Genomic DNA, 23,630 nt, shown 5'->3' with positions numbered 1-23,630 from the left:
TACAAACTGGGAGGTTAAGAAACATTCAAAACTAATGGCTAGTCATGTTAAAAAAAAATACTGGAATTCCCATTCTGGCTCAGCAGTAACAAACCCAACTAGTATCCCTGAAGAAGCAGGTTTGATCCCTGGCCTTGCTCAATGGGTTAAAGGATTCAGCATTGCCATAAGCTGTGGTGTAGGTGGCAGATATGGCTCGGATCTGGCATTGCTGTGGCTGTGGTGTATGCTTGAGGCTACAGCTCCGATTTGACCCCAACCCAGGAACTTCCATATGCCGTGAATGTGGCCCTAAAAAGACAAAAAAAAAAAGAAATACTGACATAAATACCAGGTGGAAAAAAGAACCATCAATAAAATTGAAAGACAAATGGCAAATCTGAAGAAAAAGTGATCAGAGAAGTGCTTATGTAAACAAGGGGAATTTTTTCATCCATCAAATTGATAGTGTGTGTTCAGTTGTTCAGGAAGAGTTTGCATACCATAGGAATTCCCATCAGGAGTCCTAACAGTGCATTTACTCTCTTGACCTAACAATTCTACTTTTAGGAACTTAACCTGAATCATATGTATGCAATAAGGATATTCATCAAATTGATATTTATAATAGCAAAAAAATCCAAAAATAATCTTTGTTAAACATTAAAGGGACTATTTCTAAGATTTTTATCATTGTAGGATATCTCGTGGGATGTTGGTAGATATCCTTACAAAGGGCTAGTTTAATAATGAGTTAAATTTTATTAAATCCTTTCCCTGCATCTATTATTTTTCTCCCTTAATGAGTTAGGGTGGTAAATTACTTAAGAAAATTTATTAAACTGGCCCTTTTATAAGTCATTCGTGTGTATATATCAAAATTTTAATTCAGCTTTACTTGCATGACCCTGATGACTTAACGATATTGAGCACTTTTTTGTTTGTTAGGCCTTTGAATATCCTTTTTGAAGTATCCATTTAAAATGTTGGGTTGTCCAGCTTTCTCGTTGATTATAGGAATTCTCTGAAATCCTGACTATAGGTTTTTTCTTTTTTTTTTTTTTTTTTTCTTTTTTGGCTTTTTGCTATTTCTTGGGCCGCTCCCGCGGCATATGGAGGTTCCCAGGCTAGGGGCGAATCGGAGCTGCAGCCACTGGCCTACACCAGAGCCACAGCAACGCGGGATCCGAGCCGCGTCTGCAACCTACAACCACAGCTCACGGCAACGCCGGATCATTAACCCACTGAGCAAGGGCAGGGACCGAACCCGCAACCTCATGGTTCCTAGTCGGATTCGTTAACCACTGTGCCACGATGGGAACTCCTCTTTTCTTGATTATATGTATTACAAATACTTCTCATGTTTTGAGGCTTGGTTTTTCACTTTTGCAATAGTGTTTTTTGATGAGCTGCCTTTTGTTAATTTTAATGAAGTCTGTTAATCTTTTATAGTGGTTTTCTTATGTGTCTTAAATTTTAAAGATTTCTTTAAATTTGTTATCTGGGCCCTAGGTAAGTGTAGTGAAGACAAAAGTCTTTGGAGATGAAGCCTAGAAGTCCATAGTTTAAATCACTGCTAGGGTGATTTGGATGTGTATCCAGAGTATAGAAATCAATAGTTTGAACTTTTTTGTCAATTAAAATACTAAGAGCCTCTACAATGAAAGCCCAGCTAAGTTTTGCTGCCTTATTTCCTATTCTTCCTCATGCCAACCAAGATAGTGACTTGCTGTTACTACTCTGTTCTGTCTTTACCTTCAGCTTTTAATTTTGCTTTTTCTGTTATTCCCAGATACTAAAATCTGTTTTGCTTTATTTTTTCCCCACAGCCCTTGCTCAAGCTTTTGAAAGAAATGTCTCCTTTCTCTAAATTATCTGAGAAATACATTTGTTTGCATTTAGAATATTTTGCATTAGGAGTTCCCATTGTGGCTCAGCAGTTAGTGAACCCGACTAGCATCCATGAGGACGTGGGTTCAATCCCTGGTCTCGCTTAGTGGGTTAAGGATCTGGTGTTGCCGTGAGCTGTGGTGTAGGTCACAGACATGGCTTGGATCTGGCATTGCCGTGGCTCTGGCGTAGGCCGGTGGCTACATCTCCAATTAGACCCCTAGCCTGGGAACCTCCATATGCCATGGGTGCAGCCCTAAAAAGACAAAAATACAAAAAAAAAAAAAAAAAAAAAAAGAGAGATACTATTTTGCATTAATTTATCCTTACTTTTATGTGTATCTTCTTTTTCCACCAGATGGTAAAGGCTGTAAGGCTGAGGACTATGGTTTATCCATCTTTATACCTCTGTATTGTTTGTTAAAATGGTGCCTTACTCAGAAATCATTTTGACAATTAAAGAAACACCTTTTCTTTACAAATGTGTTGAGATTCTTTTACTGCTGAATTTTTCCACCTAAAATTTTTATTTTATAGAGTAAAATGAAAAAAATGAAGGAAAAATACAAAGACCAAGATGAAGAAGAACGTGAACTCATCATGAAATTGCTGGGTGTAAGTAACATTTAAAAACATTTTCTTCTTTTGTTTTTCATGGAGCATCCAGACCACTCTCTGTCACATGTTGTGCACTTAATACTTTGACAAAACTTAAAATACTGACATTAACTTTCCCTATATGAATTAAAGTCTGCAGGTTCAAATAAAGAAGAAAAGGGGAAGAAGGGGAAGAAAGGTAAAATGAAGGATGAACCAGTGAAGAAACAGCCCCAGAAACCTAGAGGTGGACCAAGGGTTTCAGACAGCATAAAGAAAGAAACTCCATCCCTTGAAGTTACAACTCATGAGTTACAAGACTTGGCAGTAGATGATTCACATGATGACAAGGTAAGGCTACCAGACATGTAAGTTTCTGTTTCTTAATTAGGGTGACCAACCATCCCAGGGTTCCTAGGACATGGGACTTACGGTGCTAAAACCAGGATGAGTGGTAACTACTCTATTCTTAATGGAAAGTCACCTTAGAAATATGACCTAAAAGACTAAAATTGCAGTGTATAAGCATAAAAATAGTGTTCATGATAGCTAATAAAAGTTTATCGTAAGCCTTTAGAAAATAATTTTATGGAGAGGCTAAATTCTGATGGGAACTGGCTTGATTAAAAAAACATAATTAGGATTATCTTCATGATGAGTGGGAAATAAATCTGTACTTTTCCAACTTTTCCTATAGGAATATATGATGTATTATCTTACATGATGTTGAAAGTGGCTACAGTGTGAGACGTGAACATTTTTCTAGTTAAGACAGTTGCCTAATTGTTCTATCAACTGAATGCAACAAGACCAGCCTTAAGTATATCTTCTTGCATGAATATATACATCTTTTTGAAATTCTAACCAAAGGATTTATTGTTTTGTAAATCTGTTTTAAAAAATGTGTTTCAGTTTGTGTTTTTATTTATGGCAATTAAAACTTTGGTTGTAATTGTGTTCTCTGTTCAGTGCAGGCAGTGCTTACAGGGATCCTAAATGTATTAGTGTTTTCTTCTCCTGAATAGTATTAGTAATATTAAAAATTCATTTGGTCCTCAAATTTTTATATTATTTATTCTGTAACTCCTAGATTCAGATACTCAGAGGTCTTAAGTATGAATTGACTGATAGGCTCTTTACTGATAGATTAGATAGACTTGAGATCTCCAGATAGATTTTTTAAATGTGAATAAGCAAATAAAATTAAGCTTAATATGTGAAAATTTTATACTAAAATTTTAAGACTAGCAAATGAAAGTTCTGTCCACCAGAATTTTCCGTTTTCTTTTCCCTGGCAAATGTTTCAAAGCTTATTTGTCACTTTAAATTTGTCCTAATTGGAGTTCCTGTGGTGGCACCTGGTAATGAACCTGACTAGTATCCATGAGGATTGGGCTTCAATCCCTGGCCTTGATCAGTGGGTTGAGGATCCAGTATTGCCATGAGCTGTGGTAGGTCACAAACACAGCTTGGATCTGATGTTACTGTGGCATAAGCCAGTGGCTACGGCTCCATTTCGACCCCTAACCTGGGAACTTCAATATAATATAGGTGCGGCCCTAAAGACAAAAAAAAAAAGAAATTTGTTCTAATAGCATCCACTGTTTTAGCGTAATTTCTGTGGAAGTCTTTTTTAACTTCAGGGAACAATCCTTTTTCTCTTTGCATGACATAGATATCATTTCTGATATATATATATTACATACACTAATTTACTGACAGTCTTATCACTTTTTTTCCCTTAGTTTTTAATGATGTGGGATTTCAGTTTAAGTTATAGCTGACTTTTAAAACTTTGTTTGGAACAGGAAGAGCAAGATCTGGACCAACAGGGAAATGAGGTATGATTTTGGGTTGGGGTCCCTACTATAACACTGACTGCAATCCAGTTCCCAAAATATTCAACACACAACTTCTAATTAACACTTAAAAGGCCAAGACAAGACGACAAGCTCTAGAGTCAAAACATTCTGAGAGTTCCTGTTGTGGCTCAGCAGTAACGAACCTGACAACTAGGATCCATGAGGATGTGTGTTCCATCGCTGGCCTCACTCAGTAGGTTAAGGATCTGGTGTTGCCATGAGCTGCAGTGTAGGTTGCAGATGAGGCTCTGATCTGGTGCTGCTGGGACTGTGGTCTATGCCTGCAGCTGTAGCTCTGAATCGACCCTAGCCTGGGAACTTCCATATGCTGTTATCTACCCTAAAAAGGAAAAAAAAAAAATTCTGGGTTTGAATCCCAACTTTACTACATGTAACTATAACCTTGGAAATATTATTCTTTGCACCTCAGTTTCCTCATCTAAAAAATGGGGATAGTAATTGCTCTTACCAACAAGAGTTGTTTTGAGAAAGAATATTCACAAAGCACTTAGAGAAGTTCATGGCATATACTAAGCATTAACTGTACTAAGTTTTGTCCTACATCTAAATTTGTTCATGTTAAATAAATATGGGCAATCTTGTAGGCAGCCTACAAAATGGGAACTATAAGAAGCCCAAGGATTTCTCTTTAAGAAGAGGTAGGAGAGAAGGCTATTCTAGCCCAGGGTTTCCCAACTGGGCATTATTGACATTTTGTGACAGTTCTTTGTAGATGTCGGGAGGACTCTGTATTTTCCCTCCAACCCTCCCTCGTTTGTGACAAAAATGTCTCCAACATGTTTTTTCCTGCCTTTCTCTTAAATATGTCTGTAGGTACCATTTTGAAAGTCATTGCTCTTACAACTCTGCTTTATAGCTCTAAAAGGTATAAGACTGTGTATCTATCAGAATATAAAATATATTAATTGGACATTGTTTTAGTAGAGTTTTCCTTTTAAAGAACTGGTATAGATTTATAATTGTTTTTGTTTCCTCTTTTTAGGAAAATCTGTTTGACTCTTTGACAGGGCAGCCACATCCTGAAGATGTACTACTATTTGCCATTCCAATCTGTGCCCCTTATACCACCATGACAAACTACAAGTAAGTCACCATTAGTTTACTCAGACAGCTGTCACAATACTGCTTACGAATTGTTTTGTAACCTCTATGTAGTAACACTTGCAATTCCTTTCTAAAGATACAAAGTGAAACTTACTCCTGGAGTTCAGAAAAAGGGAAAAGGTATTTAACATCTTTTTTTGAATTATGGTTTTAAACATTTCTTGACTGAGCAGAAGTAGATTCTTTTATTTTCTATTTACAGCTGCAAAAACAGCCTTGAATAGTTTCATGCATTCCAAAGAAGCAACAGCAAGAGAAAAAGACTTATTCCGAAGTGTAAAGGTAAAGTATTTCTTTATCATAAAGTGTCTGGATACTGGTGGTACAATTACAAATGTGAGCAGAGGAGTTCTCTTGTGGCTTAGTGGGTTAAGGATGCAGTGCAGTCGCTGCTGTGGTGTGCATTTGATCCCCAGCCAAAGGAACTTCCATAGGCTGTGGGTGCGGCCAAAAAGAATTACCAGTTATAATTTTGTATTTTGGTTCTTGTCCTGTTACCAAATGGAAGCTGCAGCTATTGTTTTGGTAGAAGATGCTGTCTTACTAGTAGCAATGTAAAATAAGTCATTTCAGGTGAAAATTTTAGAAATGCCATTCTTGACAGCAGAGGACATAAAATCTGTCATAAGAGAAAACATGATTGTGAAGATATTCAGCAATTCTCTTTTTTTAGGACACGGATTTATCAAGAAACATTCCTGGCAAAGTTAAAGTATCCGCACCCAACCTTCTGAATGTTAAAAGAAAATAGCTGAAGTTCTAAAATATTTGAGAAGAGTCAATTTTATAGCCTTTTGGAAGTTCAGAGATGAAAACATGATGTAACAAGACTTCCGCATTTAAAAATGAACTAAACATTGCCTTGCTATATTCGCCAAAAGGACTTATTGTTTTTCCCCCCAGTTTTATAGAGAGGAAACACTGTCTATGATAGGATTTCCTAAAATATTTGTGAACAGCTAAATGCTAATTGTATACATCTGTAGTTCTACATTTTCTTGAAATTTGGGTGGTTATGTATTCATTTCATGTTGTAAAGAAATCAAACTGTGAAGTGGCTCAACTGCTTAGACTATTGACTTGGTAGTCTACTGTATATAACATCTAATATATCTATTACTCACAGGCCAATCACAAGGTCCCCCCGCCCCAAACCCCTCCTGGTAGGGGTGGGGTTTGGGGGTGGTTAAACATTTAGGATTAAGTCATGAAAACCCGAAGTACTGGCTTCCTTCTGCCTTTACTTATATCAGACCAGATTTTAAATACAAATAATTCCCATGATTCGGCTAAAGAAATAACACCTAAAAGAAACTGGTGTTGATCAATTTATACTTTTCATCTTAATTCCTTCCTTATAATCTCATTCAGCTCTGTACCTTTTTATTCCACCTCTAGTAACTACTAGCAGCATGTTACAGAGTATCTTAACCTTTAATATCGTTAAGTGCACTTTTAGACTTACCACTGAAAACCCCTAACCCAGCTTTCCTCTGTCTCCTGATAGATGGAGAATAAAACCATACATTATTGCCCTTCTTTTATGAACTACAAAACCGTAACTTTTTAAATAATTAGACAACACCTGCCTGTAGTCAACACTAGCACTTGCCCCAGTCCTTTCACCAAAGCATTAAGGTCAAAGTACTAAAAAGCTGTTGACCCTTCCAAGGTTTCTTTCACCAGTTTACTCCTATTGAGAACATTTTTCCATTTGAAACTACTGTTTAAAAAAAACCTTTATGTAGCCCGGTATTGTAAATACAACATAATAGACTACTCTTGCCATTAAAAAAAAAAAAAGTAAAATATCAGTGTCTTAAAAAAATAACTTGATGGAGTTCCCGTCATGGCGCAGTGGTTAATGAATCCGACTAGGAACCATGAGGTTGCGGGTTCGATCCCTGCCCTTGCTCAGTGGGTTAACGATCCGGTATTGCCGTGAGCTGTGGTGTAGGTTGCAGATGCGGCTCGGATCCTGTGTTGCTGTGGCTCTGGCGTAGGCCAGCGTCTACAGCTCCAATTAGACCCCTAGTCTGGGAACCTCCATATGCTGTGAAAAATGGCAAAAAGACAAAAAAAAAATAAAATAACTTGACCATTTTGTTTAGTGGTAAAAAAATTAGTATGTTTCTACAGATATATATCCTGATATTACCAAATAGAAACTATAATAACCATTCCTCGGAGTAAAAAAACCCAAATATTAATTTTATTTTGCTTTAATAGAAGACAGTTACTGGTGTTAAATACATTTATTGTAAACTTTAGACACAAAAATAGGTTCTCTAGGCCATTCACATGCACGTTAAGACCAAAAAGCTGCAAACTACAACAATGCATATAATTATATAAACAATGTCACTCGGGATGTTTACAGAATTGCTGTCCATGCAAGTGATCAGAGACATTATCTACGAAGCCTTAAGATCCAGAAGTGTTGTTACTACCAAACCTCTGATTAACACTGTGAAGTAAGTGTTTTGGAAGGCAGTTCCATGAGTTGGCTAACATCTCTTTAAAGCAAATGACTGCTTCTAAACTCAGCCTGAAAGTGGACAAAGAAAGAGAAATATAATTTCACTTTACTCTTTAGAAGTACATTCATTTGAAGAACTACCAAAAAATAAGAAATTTAAAAAAAGCACTTTATAGGAACTGGATAGTTTTATTAATGAAGGCTTATTATTGCTCTTAAATTACCCATAAACCTGTTTTTTCAAGAGCACCAATTCAAAGTGTTTTAAGAAACACAATTTAAAATGAGTACCAAGTAAAATAAATTACTTACCTTACAAGAGATTTTGGTTGAACTGAAAATATAAGTATTTCATTACTGTGTGCCTGAAACAGATATGAAGAGCACATTAAAAGTACTTCACAAGAAAGTTTCAGCAATATTATGAAGTGTCCTTTAATAAAAGGTAGTGTACTTACAGCTCTGTGATGGACAAGAAGGTTATTGGCGCACCCACCAAAAACAATGACTTCCCCTTCATCACTGGCACAAGCTGTATGCCATAACCTACATTTAAAACAAGAGCTTGAGTCTGAAGTCACCCCAAACACCAAATTGATAATTTAATCATCTGTAATCTGTAGCATAAATTAAGTATAGACCAGAACATAATGGTGAGAAACAATTATCTCAAGGAAAAGCAGCAAAAGCTAGAAAAATGAATGTCTGTTGTATCTGGATGCTGTCATTTTCTCTCTTTGGTCCATTCCTAATTTATGTGATGAGGGGTTTGAACTGAATGATCTGTTCTCTAGGTCTTTGTTAGCAATAAAAGTCTTATGGGAGATGAGTAGTACATGCCTTCTCCTTCCTCTTTTCATAGACAGGGCCAAATGTCCATATACAGAACATCTGAGGGATGTTGACTCTGCCTGATAATTCTAGGCAGAGAGTATTTGTGCTAAATGAAGTCTGAGTGGCATGACTATATGTAGAGTTAGATGCTTGGAGAAAAATACAGGCTGACCTTACTCAAGTATGTTTTGAATCCTAGTTTGACTACATCATTTCTTTTAGTAGTCTTTGTAACAATTCTTTTTGAGATTAACAAGAAAAATTACTATCAGTGTTTTAATAGGTTTTTTTCAGATCATTTTTGACTTCTTAATCTCTGTTATGCAGTGTAACTTCAATCTGATTGAAAGTTCTTGTTTTTTTCCCCCCATAAACATTCTTTAGGGTTTTCAAATTCTCTCCTTTCCAATTCCTTTTTCTTTAACAGTAAACCTAGATGCAGTTCAGTTCACATTGGTGAAGAGCTTGAGTATAAATTGTAATGTCGTCAATAATTTTATGATGAAGCAAAAATCAAAATCCAGCCCTATTTTTCTTCTCTTTTTTGGCTTTTTTTAGGGCTGCACCTGCCTGCAGTGTGTGAAGTTCCAAAACTAGGGGTCCAATCAGAGCTGTAGCTGCTGGCCCACGCCACAGCCACACTGGATCTGAGCCTCGTCTGCGACCTACATCACAGCTCATGGCAACACCAGATCCTTAACCCACTGAGCGAGGCCCAGGATCGAACCTGAGTCCTCATGAATACTACTTGGGTTTGTTACTGTTGAGCCACTAAGGGAACTCCAGCCCATTTATCTTTCATGAAAGATAATGGAAAAGAAAGCAATGATACGAGGATAACACTGATTTTCTTTCCTTTCAAAAGCTACCTTAGTGACTGAATGCAGCCACAATTTCCTCAATCACTATCAGTCTTGTACATCTCTACAGACCTCATTCACTCAGTATAAGAATTACCTTTTAAATGTTCATACCTCGGTTTTTCAGTGTAGGGATGATTAAATTGTATCCATTCATTTTTACTGATGCAGTAAGTCCAGGCATCACCTGATTAAAGCAAAAAACAACAAAAAAGATCTATAAAGTATGTTATCAGTGTGACAATAACATTTAAAGGGGGCACAACTTGGCAAGAATAGTAACAAACCAGATTTTGAGCAGATACAGAAGTCTATTTCTTTTTTCTCTGCAATTAACCAGGTGAGCCCTTTGCATGCTACAGCCCTTTAGCAAGGCAAAGTGCTCCAGGACATTTCTTTACTGGAACCATGGATGTATGTCGTAAGGAAATAATTATAGGTACATTACAAGATCAAAATGAATAGCACACCTTCTAACCCTATGGCCCTCTGATACATCTAAAATACTGATTTTTTTCCAGCTATTTATATATTACATATGAATGATACACAATAATTTTGTTGTATTTTTAAAAGGACTTACTTAGTGGCTGTTTATCAGTGGTAAATCCTCCAAAGAGAAAGAGGTGATCTGAAGAAACTGGTGTTAGTGAGTGCCACGATCGACCAACTGGGCATATGCCTTGTGGAATTCTGAAAGCAGTTAATGTTTAAAAGCAGCTACTGTATTTAAAGCAGAGAAATACTGAAGTTTTAAGTTTAGATGGAATTTTGAAAAGTGATTTTTAAAAGGCTTCTTGGTATTAACTATGTGGTTTAGAATGAACTATTTTCTTTGAAGGTACACTCAACTTTAGACCTTTTCTTTTCAGCAAACACTGGGCACATGCTATGTGCCAGGCATACAGTTATGGGAACTGAAAAATAAAATTCCTTCTTTAAGGATTTAATCATGTTACTTAAATTCATAGTTATAGAAAATGTAATAAGCAAATACATATTATATACTAATAATAGAGAATAAGGGAAAAATCCATTGAAATTTTTTGAAAAATGTTTCTAAATAATTATCTAAACTGATACCTACAATTCATTCCACTCCCATGTATCCAGATTGAGATAGTGAAGATCATTCATTCTAGCATCCTAAAAAAGGATAAAGTAATTATTTTGAGTAACTGAAAAGCAAATAACCAGAACTGTTTTATATACTCACTCGATATCTGCCTCCAAACACAAAGCCCTTGTTCCCAACAGTTGCACAGGCATGGGCAGCACGAGGTGAAGGTGCTTTACCCTAGTAAAGTCAAAAAAGCAATTTAATAAATACCTGAACATTTCATGAATACCAGAGTCTCTTCTGGATGTGGGATAAGAATGTGCCAGACGTAAAAGCTTTTAAGCTGAAGTACAGACTTCTAGTAAACAGTAGTTCTGAAACATGATGACCAAAACTGGGAATTTTAATTTTCTGAGATGTATCAATGAATGGGCTAGTTAATATAATAGAATGCTTACATGCTTTAATCTTCTAAAATAAAAGCTAGCACATTAGGAGTTCCTACTGTGGCTCAGCAGGTTAAGAACCTGACACTGTCTCTGTGAGGATGCAAGTTCAATCCCTGGCCTCACTCACTGGAGGATCTGACTTTACCTCAAGCGTAGGCTTCACCTGAGCTCCGAGCTGACCCCCTGGCCTGGAAACTTTCATATGCTCCAGGTGCGGCCATAAAAAGGAAAAAAAAACTAGCACATCATATGACATCTGTGTCACAGGAAAAAATCTAATATTTGAGTGACTTAAATTCTAATCTAGCACTGTCATTTATTTCATTACAAACAATTCCATGTAACAGCTTTTAGATAATAGATGCTGGGCTAGTCTATACATTTATTAAACTATTTTTAGTTTGAGTTTTCTAGACTGTCAACTTTATACCTCAAATCCCCTTCTACAAGCAGCTTTAATAATTCATTATTCTTCAGTAACTCACAGTAGTTATAGGCTGGCTCCAAATAAATGTTTCAGTGTCTAAAATATGTACATGATCATTCCATCCTCTTGGATGACTTGAATTCTATAGAAAACAGTAAGAATTTGAGTTATTTGACAATGTTTGTAAAATCACATAGGCTTTTGTCTGGTTTACTATATAACAAGGCAAAAAGAACAAAGCTAATAGCAAACATAAAATGTTTTATTTCAATAGATTAAGTAGGGTAAAGCCATATGCAAATATGAAGCTTCACTTACCCAAAAAGATGTTTCATCAAATTCAAAAGTTCCCAATACTTTATCTTCAGGTAAATATCCATACCCTCCAAAAAATATTAACCTGTTTGATAAAAAAATCAAGACACTAAAAATCCAAACAGGATACATGAGATTTTTTTTATTGTCATATTCCATGAGTTGAGAAGACACACTTGAGTATATAAAAAAAAGTTGCTTAAATAGTAATGGCTGGGGGAGTTCCCGTATGATCCAACTAGCAACCATGAGGTTGCAGGTTTGATCCCTTGCCTTGATCAGTGGGTTAAGGATCCAGCATTGCCATGAGCTGTGGTGTAGGTCACAGATGTGGCTTGGAACCCACATTGCTGTGGCTGTGGTGCAGGCTGGTGGCTATAGCTCCACTTGAACACCTAGCCTGGGAACCTCCGTATACCACGGGTATGGCCCTAAAAAGCAAAAAAAAATAATAAAATAAAGACTCATATGGCTAACCGTTGTCTTAGTCAATTAATGCTTTGCCATTAATTCACTTAATCCTCATATGGGCCCTTGAAGGCACGTTCTTTGGTTACAATGGGTAGTGGCCAAGAATACTTAGCAAATACAATGGCAAACCACCTTCCACATAAAAACCCAAACATACTGTGCTGCTAACTCACTTGTTTTTATACACCCAGACACCAAGTTTGTCCTTTGATGATGGAGGAATTCCTTGGCAGTCAATTCTTTCCCAATGTAATACTCTGTCTGTAGACCTTGAATCCAGCATGTAGAACTGTCAGAGGCAATGATTTCAGTTAAGATTTAATTATGCGAAAAAAATTCAACCTTGGCATTTGACTTTATTGTGATTTATGATAAGAATGTCATCTAAATCATTGCTATTAAAAGTATAACTGCAAACTGGCTGCCAGTCTGCAAACTTAACTGGTCTAACTTCTGCCAGAATGTAAGTTACCTAAGGAACTTTGCACCCTGTTTAATTAGCTCAGCTCACTTTTTCCCCATGCCACACAGTTTTAATAAAGGAATACAAAGTGTACTAGTTTTACATTATTTGCCTTACATAAGCCCTGTGAGTTGTACTGATCTAATTCATGGCTATTAGGATGGAGAGATCAAAAAAAACGGACTTTGCAATTTCATATTCAAATTCAATTTATCAAACATGTCTTAAGTGCCTATTTAACTCAGGAGCTAGGATACATCTTAAAGTATTTGTCCATCTTTCAAAGGATTCATAGCCAGCTACGGAAGTAAATCTGACCTTTTTTTACTTAAGACTCCTAAAGCTTCCTTGAGGTCAGATTTTAAATACTCAACCCTAGTCATTTAACTAACTACCATCATTTCTCTGACCATCCCTCTTAAAGCCATAGCTTTCTTTTTCCCAAGCTTCCTCATGTTGTGTCCATGTTATTTTTTCTCCCCCTTGGCCTTGAAAAATACATGGCTCAATTACAGCCTATAGCAGTGCCACACAAAACCTTTTCTTTCTTCAAACAATATGCAATATGTATATATTTTGTGTTTTTACAGCTGAACCCGTGGCAAATGGAAGTACTCAGGCTAGAGGTTGAATCTGAGCTGTTGCTGTCGGCCTACACCACAGCTCATGGCAACGCCGGATCCTTAACCTGCTGAGCAAGGCCAGGGATTGAACCCGAGACCTCATGGATCATTACCTCAGCTTCATTAGTGCTGAGCCATGATGGGAACCCCTCGAACAATGTTTTAAGCAAAAGCCTAAATATAAAAATAAAAATGGAGGTCTCCTGTGGCACAGGGGGTTAAGGATCTGGTGGTGTCACTATAGCAGCCTAGGTCGCTGCTGTGGCACAGGTTCAATTCCCCAGTCTGGGAGTTTCCACATGCTGCGGGCACAGCCAAAATAAAAAGTAAAAGTAGAGCCATACTTGCTAAGATGGAGGAGGAAGGGGCAGTCTGAAGGCTGCCCAGCACCATTATGTCCCTTTCACAGGTGTCCCAAGGCATCTCAGAGAAATCACTAGAGTTCCTAGGAGCACAGTCTGAAGTCTGAAATCATTTCAGTGCTCCATCTATACCAAACCACTCGGCATTTCCATGAACAAGACATAATTGCTTTTATCTCTGCATCTGGGTACCTATTCCTTGGCTACCCTTTCCAAATGTATGACTCAATTCAAGCATCACCTCTTGGGTGAAGACTTGTTTTTCTGCAGATTCAACAGTTTCTACTGAGCTATTACTGTGAGCCAGACTCTGTGTTATCTTTTTAACATATACTCCTGAAATCATTTACTTAAGTGTCCCTTCTAGAATGTGAACTCTAAGAGGCGGGGACTGTATCATCATCTGTCTCCACTGTCTAACCAAGTGCTCAGCATTAAGGTGCTTATTACTCAATTGCCAAATAAATGAATTTTTATGCATCTACCTATGTCACATGCACCTTTCCAATGTCATCAGTCTCTTACTGGCCTGAGAGAAAAACTGATACCTTTTTCCTATTTGGGAAAAACAGACAAAGCCTAACAGCAGTATCCTGGTGCCATGTTATAGGAATGTTAGTATATAAAATTTTGTCAGTGTTAATTTATCCTTAAGACTTTTTGAGTGGCGACCTGTTAATTTTTACCCTGCCCTCCCCAATATGTGCACCTTGGTTTCATTTAGTTTACTAAACCTCATCCAGTACTCCAGGGTACTAAGAGAACAAACAGCTGCATAAAGAAAAACAACCTAGGAAGATACCGCACATACCTTACCAACCAAAGCTGATTTTACAGAAGGCCTAAGAAAATACAGATTGGTGGACAAAATACTAAAATGCACATTCATACCATAATTAAGTACATATTTTTTAACTGCAACAGGAATAAGTATAAACTAGCCTTAAAAATCTGGTATTGTATGAAAAAGACCAAAACTGCCTTGAACCATAATCCTCAGAAACACTAACCTTATTCGTGTTGCCTCTGGAATGGTGTCCTCCGAACAAGTACAGCACCCTGTCTACACACACAGCACAGCTTCCTGACATAGAGGGAGGAACATCACCTTCAGTGTTAATTTTCTTCCTGGGAGGGAAAAATTTATTTAAATTTCCCAAAAAGGAAGAAGTGCAAAAATCTTTTCTTCTGCTTCTGTTCCCACAATGAAGGGGAAAAATAAAATGAGTGGGCTGAGTAGGTATGTCAGGAGTCTCTTCTAGCTCTAAAATCCAAAGAACGAACTCGTCCTCTTCACCTATGCCCAGGCTGTGCCAGCAGGTCCGTCCGCCACACCGGCAGCACGGGAGGTTCTAAAAGCCTATGGGTCATATTTCATTATTCCAGGAGCAAACCATCTGATGTTTCTCAAACTAATTGTCTGCTTTTTAATTTACTTGACCATAAATGATGGTTTTGTTTTTGTTTCTGAGTGGGCCAAGAATCCCAAAGGAAGAAACTTCAATATCCCATTTCTGACAGATTAATAGGTGTTTTTAAAGAAATCTCACTTAAGTATACTTGATTTTCTGTGTTAATAATAGGTGTTTTTAATTCAGTCATTTTTTAGCTGTTGAGATGAATCTGATTTGGACCTTACATAGTACTACAGACATTTAGGTCATGTTTCCCTATAGGCCAGTCCCTCCTCTGAGGGCTCTTTACATGTCTTAGTCTGAATCAAAAAACTAAGAATTCTAAAATTTAGAATATTAATATGATACTCAAGGTTAATTTTGCTCACAGTATCACTTTATGCTAAGTTCTAAGTTTTGATAGGCTTCTTTTTTATAATTTCTTATAGGGCTGAATTGCTAAAAAAATGTAGAATTCTCCTATTAAAGGAATACTATTATACATTTCCAATTCTCTAGAAAAAGATCATCTGATAAATGTGTACAGGGTCCTTTTGCAATGAAGCTTGTTATGACTTGATGCAATTGTTTAACAATTGGGGCTTTTACGTCTCACCATATTGTGAGACGTAATGTGGGCTTTTTCTTTTTCTTTTTTTTTTTTTTGTCTTTTTGTCTTTGTTGTTGTTGTTATTGTTGCTATTTCTTGGGCCGCTCCAGCGGCATATGGAGGTTCCCAGGCTAGGGGTTGAATCAGAGCTGTAGCCACCGGCCTACACCAGAGCCACAGCAACGCGGGATCCGAGCCGCGTCTGCAACCTACACCACAGCTCACGGCAACGCCGGATCGTTAACCCACTGAGCAAGGGCAGGGACCGAACCCGCAACCTCATGGTTCCTAGTCGGATTCGTTAACCACTGCGCCACGACGGGAACTCCGAATGTGGGCTTTTTCAAGTGTGAAAGTACAAGTCTTAACCATGGTGTAACTTACAGTTTTCTTAAAAAAATAAAAAAGTGAACCTAGAAAAAGATCAAGCAGCTAGATTAACACTGAATGGCTTAGCATCTTTAATTAAAATGTTTTCATTCATTAGAATGGGTTCTAGGGAGTATGTTTTTTTTTTGCAACCTTATTTGGATTTTTTAGTCCCCCTCATAATATCTAGTTACCATCTTCCAGTCTCCATGTTGTAGATCCATAGTTCTTCTCTAGGCAGATAAAAGTCATATAATCCTCTGACTTGATTACTCTAAGGAAAAAAAAAATACAAATATAAAAAATGGTATTCTAAAGAGGCACTATTGTATATTTTTTCATATCTGTTTGTTTTTAGGGCCACACCCCCCAGCATATGGAGGTTTCCAGGCTAGGGGTCCAATCGGAGCTACAGCCGCTGGCCTTACGCCATAGCCACAGCAGATCCGAGACGCATCTGCGACTACCCCCCGCCCCCCGCCAAGCTCATGACAACTCCAGATCCTTAATCCACTGAGCGAGGGCCAGGGATTGAACCCGGGTCCTCATGGAGGCTAGTCGGGTTTATTAAACACTGAGCCACAGCAAGAACTCCCTTTCTTCATATCTTATTTGAATTACTAAGAATTATGAATTAAATGGACAATCCTCCTTGCCACATACTCAAGGTAATGCTTAATACAGACAGCTCTCCGTTCAAATTTTTGATAGGGCTGTTGGTGCAGGAAGCTAAGAGAGCTCCAGGTAATCTCCAAAGCCACTCTATCCTGAACAATCCATGCACCACATTTCAGCTATGTGACTTTGAGGGTGATTACCTGTGCCATGGTAGGCAGACTAAAGGAAGGTCCACCTTGAGAGAATCTGACCCACACTAACATGTCATTTTCTAGCCATTCTTTCCTTTCAGCCATTCATTTTCTACCAAGAAGCAGAGAGGGCCGAACTGCAAATATTAAGTCCTTGTGCGAAATTTGAAGTTCCTTGTTCTGCTCTATTTGCCTTTTAATAACAGACTAAGCTGACCCTATGCCAGAACTTAGCCAAGTGCTGTCCATGGACTGCTTTATTTGATCCTCTCACAACAACCCTAAGAAATTAATTGGTATAGGTTTTTTAGAGAGAGAAATAATTTGCCTAGGGTTACTTAGCAAGTTTTGGTGGAACGAGGACTCGGCCTCCTTTCACTCTATTTGTGACTTCAACCCCTGCCTGGCCTTTCCAGCCTTTGAACTGCCCTTTCTGAACAATGTTGACATACAGTCAACAATTGCAGTTCACTGAGAATGGGTGCCAGGGTCTTATAAGCTTGAGTATCACACAAAATAGTAGAACAGCTGGGCATGTCAGCACTTCTTTCTCCACTCCACCACTTAGGAAAGGAAAGGCTGGAAGCAAGACAGCAGGCTGACCCTGAGCAGATCAGCCTGGCAGAAAGAAAACTGACTTCTGCCCAGGAAGCTAAGCTTTACTGCCATCAAAATAATCTCCAAGGGCTTCCAGATTGTGCCTGCTCTTAGGGTTCCTGCCAAAATGTGGAGGGCAGCCTGTTTGGAACCACCAACTTCACTGATGATGCTTCTTCACCCTGCCTCAGCCATAGGCATCCAGGCCCTCTGCAGCTTACCTCCAGAAATCTTCCACCCTGACAACCTTCCTTCTCCCCACCTTCCTTCTTTGTGAAAAGTCTCATTCCCTCAATATTGCTGACTTTTACACACAGAATTACAAATACAGTAGTCGAGGCTGAAGACTAACAGGTTTATTTTTCTCCAAGGGAATTATTTACATTTTAACAAAGGTCTACACACCAACCACATTCCTCTTAACACACACCCCATTCTGGACACCTATTCACTGGAGGCTGGGGAAAGCATTCCAGATTAATTGGGACTGGCAAAAAAAACCGCAAATGAAGTAATCAGGATAGTTTTATCGCATCTATTTTCTGAGAATCATCTCAAAAATGGCCAACTATGGTCACATCAACTAAACCAGAAGCTTAAAATCTATTACCAGAATCACCTAGCAAATCATGGAAGGCACAGGTGTAGTGGATTACATTTAATGTGAATGGGGGAGAAATCATTTTTAAAACCTAAAGTTACTAAAAAAATTTTTTTGGTAGGAATGCCTAAGAACTACCCCAGCAAATGAAAGAAGACGATTCTATACAGTGGAGTGTTATTAGGAAGCTCTAAAAGCCAAAGGGCAGGAGAATTAGCAAGTTTAAATAGGAGACACTTGGGTAGGATTTCCAGAGAGGAAAAGGGGAATGCAACCAAATGCTCTTTTTTTTGGCCACTGATCAAATTGCTCATGATTACAGAGCTGCTCTGGTGGTTAAAATTGTTGGGTTTTTTCGGTCAGTGGTGAAGCTTTTCAATTAATTTTCCTAGTAAGGGTTTCTTGTGAAAAACCTTAACCCTTTCTCAGCTGAAACCAAAAAGAAACTGGCCCTGAAACGTTCAACCACCACTAGGCGGGCAGGTGCACAGGTGTAGCTGGGACTCAAAAAGCGGGAAGGTTGCAGAAGGCTGTGCCTGCGGCCTTTAGGAGGTCCCAGCTATTTCCCCACACTTCCATCTCCCCACAAGCCGGCCACAGCATCGGTGGGCCACAGGACGCTGGCTCCAGAGGGCTAAGTGCTCCTAGATGAGCCTGATAAAGGGTTAAGAGTGACATCACACACCGTTACCTCTTACACACCCCGACCCTTTCAAATAAAACCCTAGTCCTGCATCGCCCTTCCCCCCACCCCATCAAGTAACTAACTCTCGGATGTCAGAGCGCGCGGGGCGGCCACGAGCTGTGCGAGGCGGGGGCGCGGGCTTTGTAAGCAGAAGGCTGGCGTGACAACAGTCCAGGAGCCTAGGTACGGATTGGGACATCCGTGGGAAGATTCCCACACTCACAAAAAAAAGGAACCAACGCGCGGAGTCGCAACGTTGGGAGTGCCGGAGGCGCCCGGGGCGGCCGCTCTGGCGCTCCCACCCCCGATCTGGTAACAGCCGGGCAACGCCCGCCGCGGCCGGGCCACCCACTGACCTTGTAGCCTCCCCAGACGAACATGTGACGACCGTCGCCGACGGCTACGTGTCCACTACGCTCCGCGGGGCAGGCGAGCTCCGCGGACTCGTAGCCCTCGTAGGCCGGCCCCGGGAGCTCGTCCTCCCGCAGGTCCTCGTAGCCATCGGCCATCTTGAGGCAGCGCTTCGCTTTTCCAGCAATCCCCGCACCCGCCGAGGGGGAAAAGACAAAGGAAAAGGAAGAAGACGCACGGCGGCGCGAGGAGAGGCGACGGCGGCCAAAGGCACGGTGTGAGGGCCGCTCCGTGGCCGCCTGCGCGCGCGTCCTCCAGACCACTCTCGGCGGAGATGGCCTCTCGCCGCCCGGGCGCGGGTCGCGGGCAGGAGGCGCGGAGGCACCCGGCCCGGAGCAGGGCGTGCAGAGGTCCGGCTGGGGCTGGGGCCGGTGCCAGCTTCCAGCCCGACGGCCCCGCCTCCAGCTCGCTTCTCGCCGCCGCTGGCCCTTGTTTACGCCGCAGCCGGAACCGCCCGTTCCGCTAGCACCGCCCACCGGGCTCCGGAAGCGCGGCCGGCGCTCAGCGCCCCCAGCGCCAGGTCCTCCTGCCACCACCAAACCGACGGCCAGACTTCGTGGCGTCTCGCCCTCAGCCGAAGTCCGGACAAAGAAGCCAGAGGAAGTTGTAAGGACATTCGGAGCCTCCTTTCAGCGCAGGGATATGCTGAATTACCCAGATTCTCCCCCCAGAAAGTTTCTTTCCGAGAAGATCTTGTTTGATTAAGGAATGTTCTCAGGTTCACCGCCTGGACTATAGCAAATTGCTCAAATAGTAAGTTTCAGTGTCTCAGGGTCGGGTCTTCCCGAGGATACAGGGGCGGGTGGTGCCTCTCGCCTCCCAGGCGGTCCCAGCTCCGATTGCTGGGCCGAGGCGCCCGGCCCTGCTCATTGCTGCTGCGCACTGCGTGCCACCCGGACTTGTGTCCACAGAGAGCGGGTCATGGCATCTCCTCTCGACAAGTTCTTCTTGCCCATCAGGAATCTTAAATGTAGTGCTGCATCCTCCACCCAGTTTGGAAAATTGTGCTCAAGAACTGTTTCAGAAACTGTCCCCATCCAGGCCATCTAGGAGGAAAGTGAATCTTACGCAGGACACTTTTCGCTTACATTACCTGAACCTTTTCAGTTAAGTCAAGAATTATTGTAATCTGAATTTGATTCCTCACCTGCAAAATGTAGTTAGGCTAGACTACATCTTAAATCTCTGATCTAATGGTGCATCTGTACGTGGATGTGTTTGGTGAGAGGAGTGTGCTTTATTTTCCTCTCCCTTGCTCATCATAACGCTGGGACTGCTATGTAGAAGGAACACTTGGTACAACAAATGGCCTTCCTCGCTAAAATTTTCTAAGCCTGAAATTTCTTCCTTAGCACTGCCTGTGTCTTTACAACTTATCAAAATTTGTAGGGTGGGTAAAAGCAGTACTTAGAAATTTATAGCATTGCGTGCCTATGTTAGAAAAAAAAGAAAGATCTAAAATCAACCATCTAAGTTTCCATCTTAGGAAATAAGAAAAAGAGGAGCGAATTAAATCCAAAATAAGCGGAAGGAAAAAAATAATGAGATGATGAAAAGAAAGAAACCAATGAAACTGAAAGCAGGAAATCAACAGAGAAAAACTGATAAAACCAAAAGCTGGTTCTTCAAATAGTGAAATCAATAAACCTCTAGCCAGGCTAAGAAGAAAAGACACAAATTACTGATATCAGAAATGAAACAGAACATCACTACATATATCATGGACATTAAAAGTATTATAAATATTATGAAGAACTCTGTGCCTGCATATTTGATAAACTAGATGCAATGGTCTGATTCCCTCAAAGACACAATCTGCCAAAATTCCTAAGAAAAAAATAGATAACCTGAATAAGCCCATATCTATTAAAGAAATTGAATCAATAATAACCTTCTAAAACAAAGCAGGAAGCCCAGATGAGTCCACTGGTAAAATTCTAACAAACATTTAAGGAAGAAACCATACCAGTTTTCTACAATCTCTTTTAGAAGACACAAGCAAAGAGAATACTTCTTACTCATTCTGAGGCCAATATTACTCTAATCCCCAAACCAGACAGATATATCACAAGAAAACAACAGACCAATATTTCTTATGAACATAGATGCAAAATCTTCAAAGTATTATCAAATCAAAAAAATTAAAAAAGAAACACTATAACCAAATGGGACTCATTCCAGGTATGCAAGGCTGATTTAGTGTTCAAAAATCAACCAGTGTAATCCATCATATCAACAAGCTAAAGAAGAAAAATCACATGATCATATTAACAGATGCAGAAAAAGCATCTATTAATGCTTTTAAGAGTTCCTGATGTGGCTCAGCAGTAATGAACCTGACTAGTATCCATGAAGACATGGGTTTCCTCCCTGGCCCTGCTCAGTGAGTTAAGGATCTGGCATTGCCATGAGCTACGGTATAGGTCACAGATGTGGCTCAGATCCTGCACTGCTGTGGTTGTGGCAGTAGACCAGCAGCTGCAGCTTTGATTCAACCCCTGGCCTGGGAACTTCCATATGCCACAGGTGCAGCCCTTAAAAAAAAAGACAAAGAAAGAAAAAGCATTTAATAACATCCAACACCTATTCATGATTAAAAAACAAACCTCTTGGCAAACTAGGAATATAGAGGAACTTCCTTAACTTCGTAAGGAACATCTACAAAAAATGTACAATTACTACTATTCTTAATGATGAGAAACTAGAGGAATAAGGAAAGGACATCCCCTCCCACCACTACCTTTCAACAGCCTACTGGATGTCTTCGCTTATGCAGTAAGACAAAAAGGGGGAAAAGGTTGGGAAGGAAGAAATCAAGTGCCTTTGTTCATAGATGGCATGATTATGTAGAAAATTATAAAAAATTACTGTAGTACATTCAGACAATAGAATATTATTCAGTGTTGAAAAGAAATAAGGCATCTTTTGAAGCCATGAAAAGACATGTAGGGAACTTAAATGCATATTACCAGTGAAATAAGCCAATCTGAAAAGGGCACATATGATATAATTCTAATTATATAACATGGAAAAGGCAAACTATGAAGACAGTAAAATATCCATGGTTGCCAAGGGTGAGGTCAGAGGGAGAAAGGACCAGGCAGAGCAAAGCAGGATTTTGAGGGCAGTGAAAATATTACGTATGATGCTATAAAGGTGGATACATATCACTATACAATTGTCTAAACCCATTAAATGTACACCACCAAGAGTGAGCCTTAATGTAAACTATGGACTTCAGGCGTGTCTAAGCTCAGGAAGCTATAATGAAATACCATGGACCTGGTGGCTTAAACAACAGACATTTCACAGTTCTGGAGGCTGGGAAGTCCGAGATCAAGGTGCTGACAGCTTTGGTTCTTAGTGAGGGCCCTCTTCTGGCTTTGCAGGTGGCTGCCTTCTCACTGCATCTCCATAGGGTGGGAAGAGAGAGCATGTGCAAGCTCTGGTCTCTTCCCTTCCTCGGAGGACACTAATCCCATCATGGGATCTTCACCCTCAAGACCTCATCTAAACCTAATTACCTTTTCAAATATCCCACCTCCAGAAAATTTCACATTGGGGGTCTTTTTGGGTTTCAACATATGAATTTTGTGGGGATACAAATATTCAGTCCATTGCATGGGTAGAAGAAATGTTCTTGCTATACCCACATGGTGGACCATACAGTAACTTCATCAAACAGGAAATTCCAACAGACTCACATTAATACAATGGAAAAAAAGGTGGGAAGGGGTATTATTTGCTTCTAAAACCGATTCTTTTCCTTTGAAATATTCTAAAGTCAAAATTTTAATTTTTTTTTTCTTTTTAGGGCCACACCCGTGGCCTATGGACGTTCCCAAGCTAGGGGTCGAATCAGAACTGAAGCTGCCGGCCACAGCCACAGCCATGGCCACGCCAGATCTGAGTCATGTCTGCGACCTAAACCATAGCTCACCACAACACAGATCCTTAACCCACTGAGCAAGGCCAGGAACGAACCTGCGTCCTCATGGATACTAGTCAGATTTATTTCCACTGAGCCACAACAGGAACTCCAAAATTTTAATTTTTCAGACAGTATGTACTACCTTGAAAATTATTCTAGCCTGCTGAGTTTATTTTATATTATTTCTCTTTCACACATACATACATATAAATAATGTACAAAGTGGTGAAAACATCACTTTGTTCCTAGGCTGACAGCATGAAGTTCTAAAGAACTTAAGCTTCTACCAAAAGGCTAATAATTTTTTAAAAAGTGTTTATGCAAAGATACTATTTGGAAAAAAAGTACATTAACTTTGGTATGCTATTACTTTTTTTTTTTTTTTTTTTTTTTTTTTGTCTTTTTGTCTTTTCTAGGGCTGCACCTG

General features: G+C 39.7%; 2 protein-coding genes across 4 annotated transcripts in view; one reads left to right on the top strand and one right to left on the bottom strand.

The window, feature by feature from the left end:
* Window positions 1–8,100, top strand: part of NEMF (nuclear export mediator factor) — a 48,498-nt gene extending 40,398 nt beyond the window's left edge. The window contains exons 27-33 of one of the 2 annotated variants that reach the window (XM_001924630.5): window positions 2,407–2,484; window positions 2,620–2,817; window positions 4,275–4,307; window positions 5,332–5,432; window positions 5,530–5,573; window positions 5,656–5,735; window positions 6,127–8,100. In XM_001924630.5, the coding sequence (XP_001924665.2) occupies window positions 2,407–2,484; window positions 2,620–2,817; window positions 4,275–4,307; window positions 5,332–5,432; window positions 5,530–5,573; window positions 5,656–5,735; window positions 6,127–6,204 (612 nt within the window). In that variant the 3' untranslated portion in view covers window positions 6,205–8,100. Of the gene's footprint in view, window positions 1–2,406; window positions 2,485–2,619; window positions 2,818–4,211; window positions 4,308–5,331; window positions 5,433–5,529; window positions 5,574–5,655; window positions 5,736–6,126 lie in introns of those variants that run through there. The other variant, XM_021101414.1, reaches the window with a different exon arrangement.
* On the bottom strand, window positions 7,660–21,802 carry KLHDC2 (kelch domain containing 2). 2 transcript variants are annotated; one of them, XM_001925208.7, is made up of 13 exons: window positions 19,218–21,802; window positions 16,364–16,443; window positions 14,807–14,924; window positions 12,522–12,637; window positions 11,881–11,962; window positions 11,621–11,704; window positions 10,843–10,923; window positions 10,714–10,772; window positions 10,210–10,319; window positions 9,741–9,813; window positions 8,391–8,478; window positions 8,245–8,297; window positions 7,660–8,001 (listed from the first exon to the last, which is right to left on the bottom strand). In XM_001925208.7, exons 1-13 carry the CDS (start codon window positions 19,368–19,370, stop codon window positions 7,878–7,880), a joined length of 1,221 nt encoding a protein of 406 aa, XP_001925243.4. In that variant the 5' UTR covers window positions 19,371–21,802; the 3' UTR covers window positions 7,660–7,877. The 2 variants fall into 2 exon arrangements, with proteins under 2 accessions (XP_001925243.4, XP_020957076.1); XM_021101417.1 differs by having other exon boundaries at window positions 7,690–8,001; window positions 8,245–8,478.

Source organism: Sus scrofa, chromosome 1, assembly GCF_000003025.6.
Source record: "Sus scrofa isolate TJ Tabasco breed Duroc chromosome 1, Sscrofa11.1, whole genome shotgun sequence".
Taxonomy (NCBI): domain Eukaryota; kingdom Metazoa; phylum Chordata; class Mammalia; order Artiodactyla; family Suidae; genus Sus; species Sus scrofa.
Note: the sequence above shows the minus strand (reverse complement) of the source record. Positions and strands in the feature narration are given on the sequence as shown.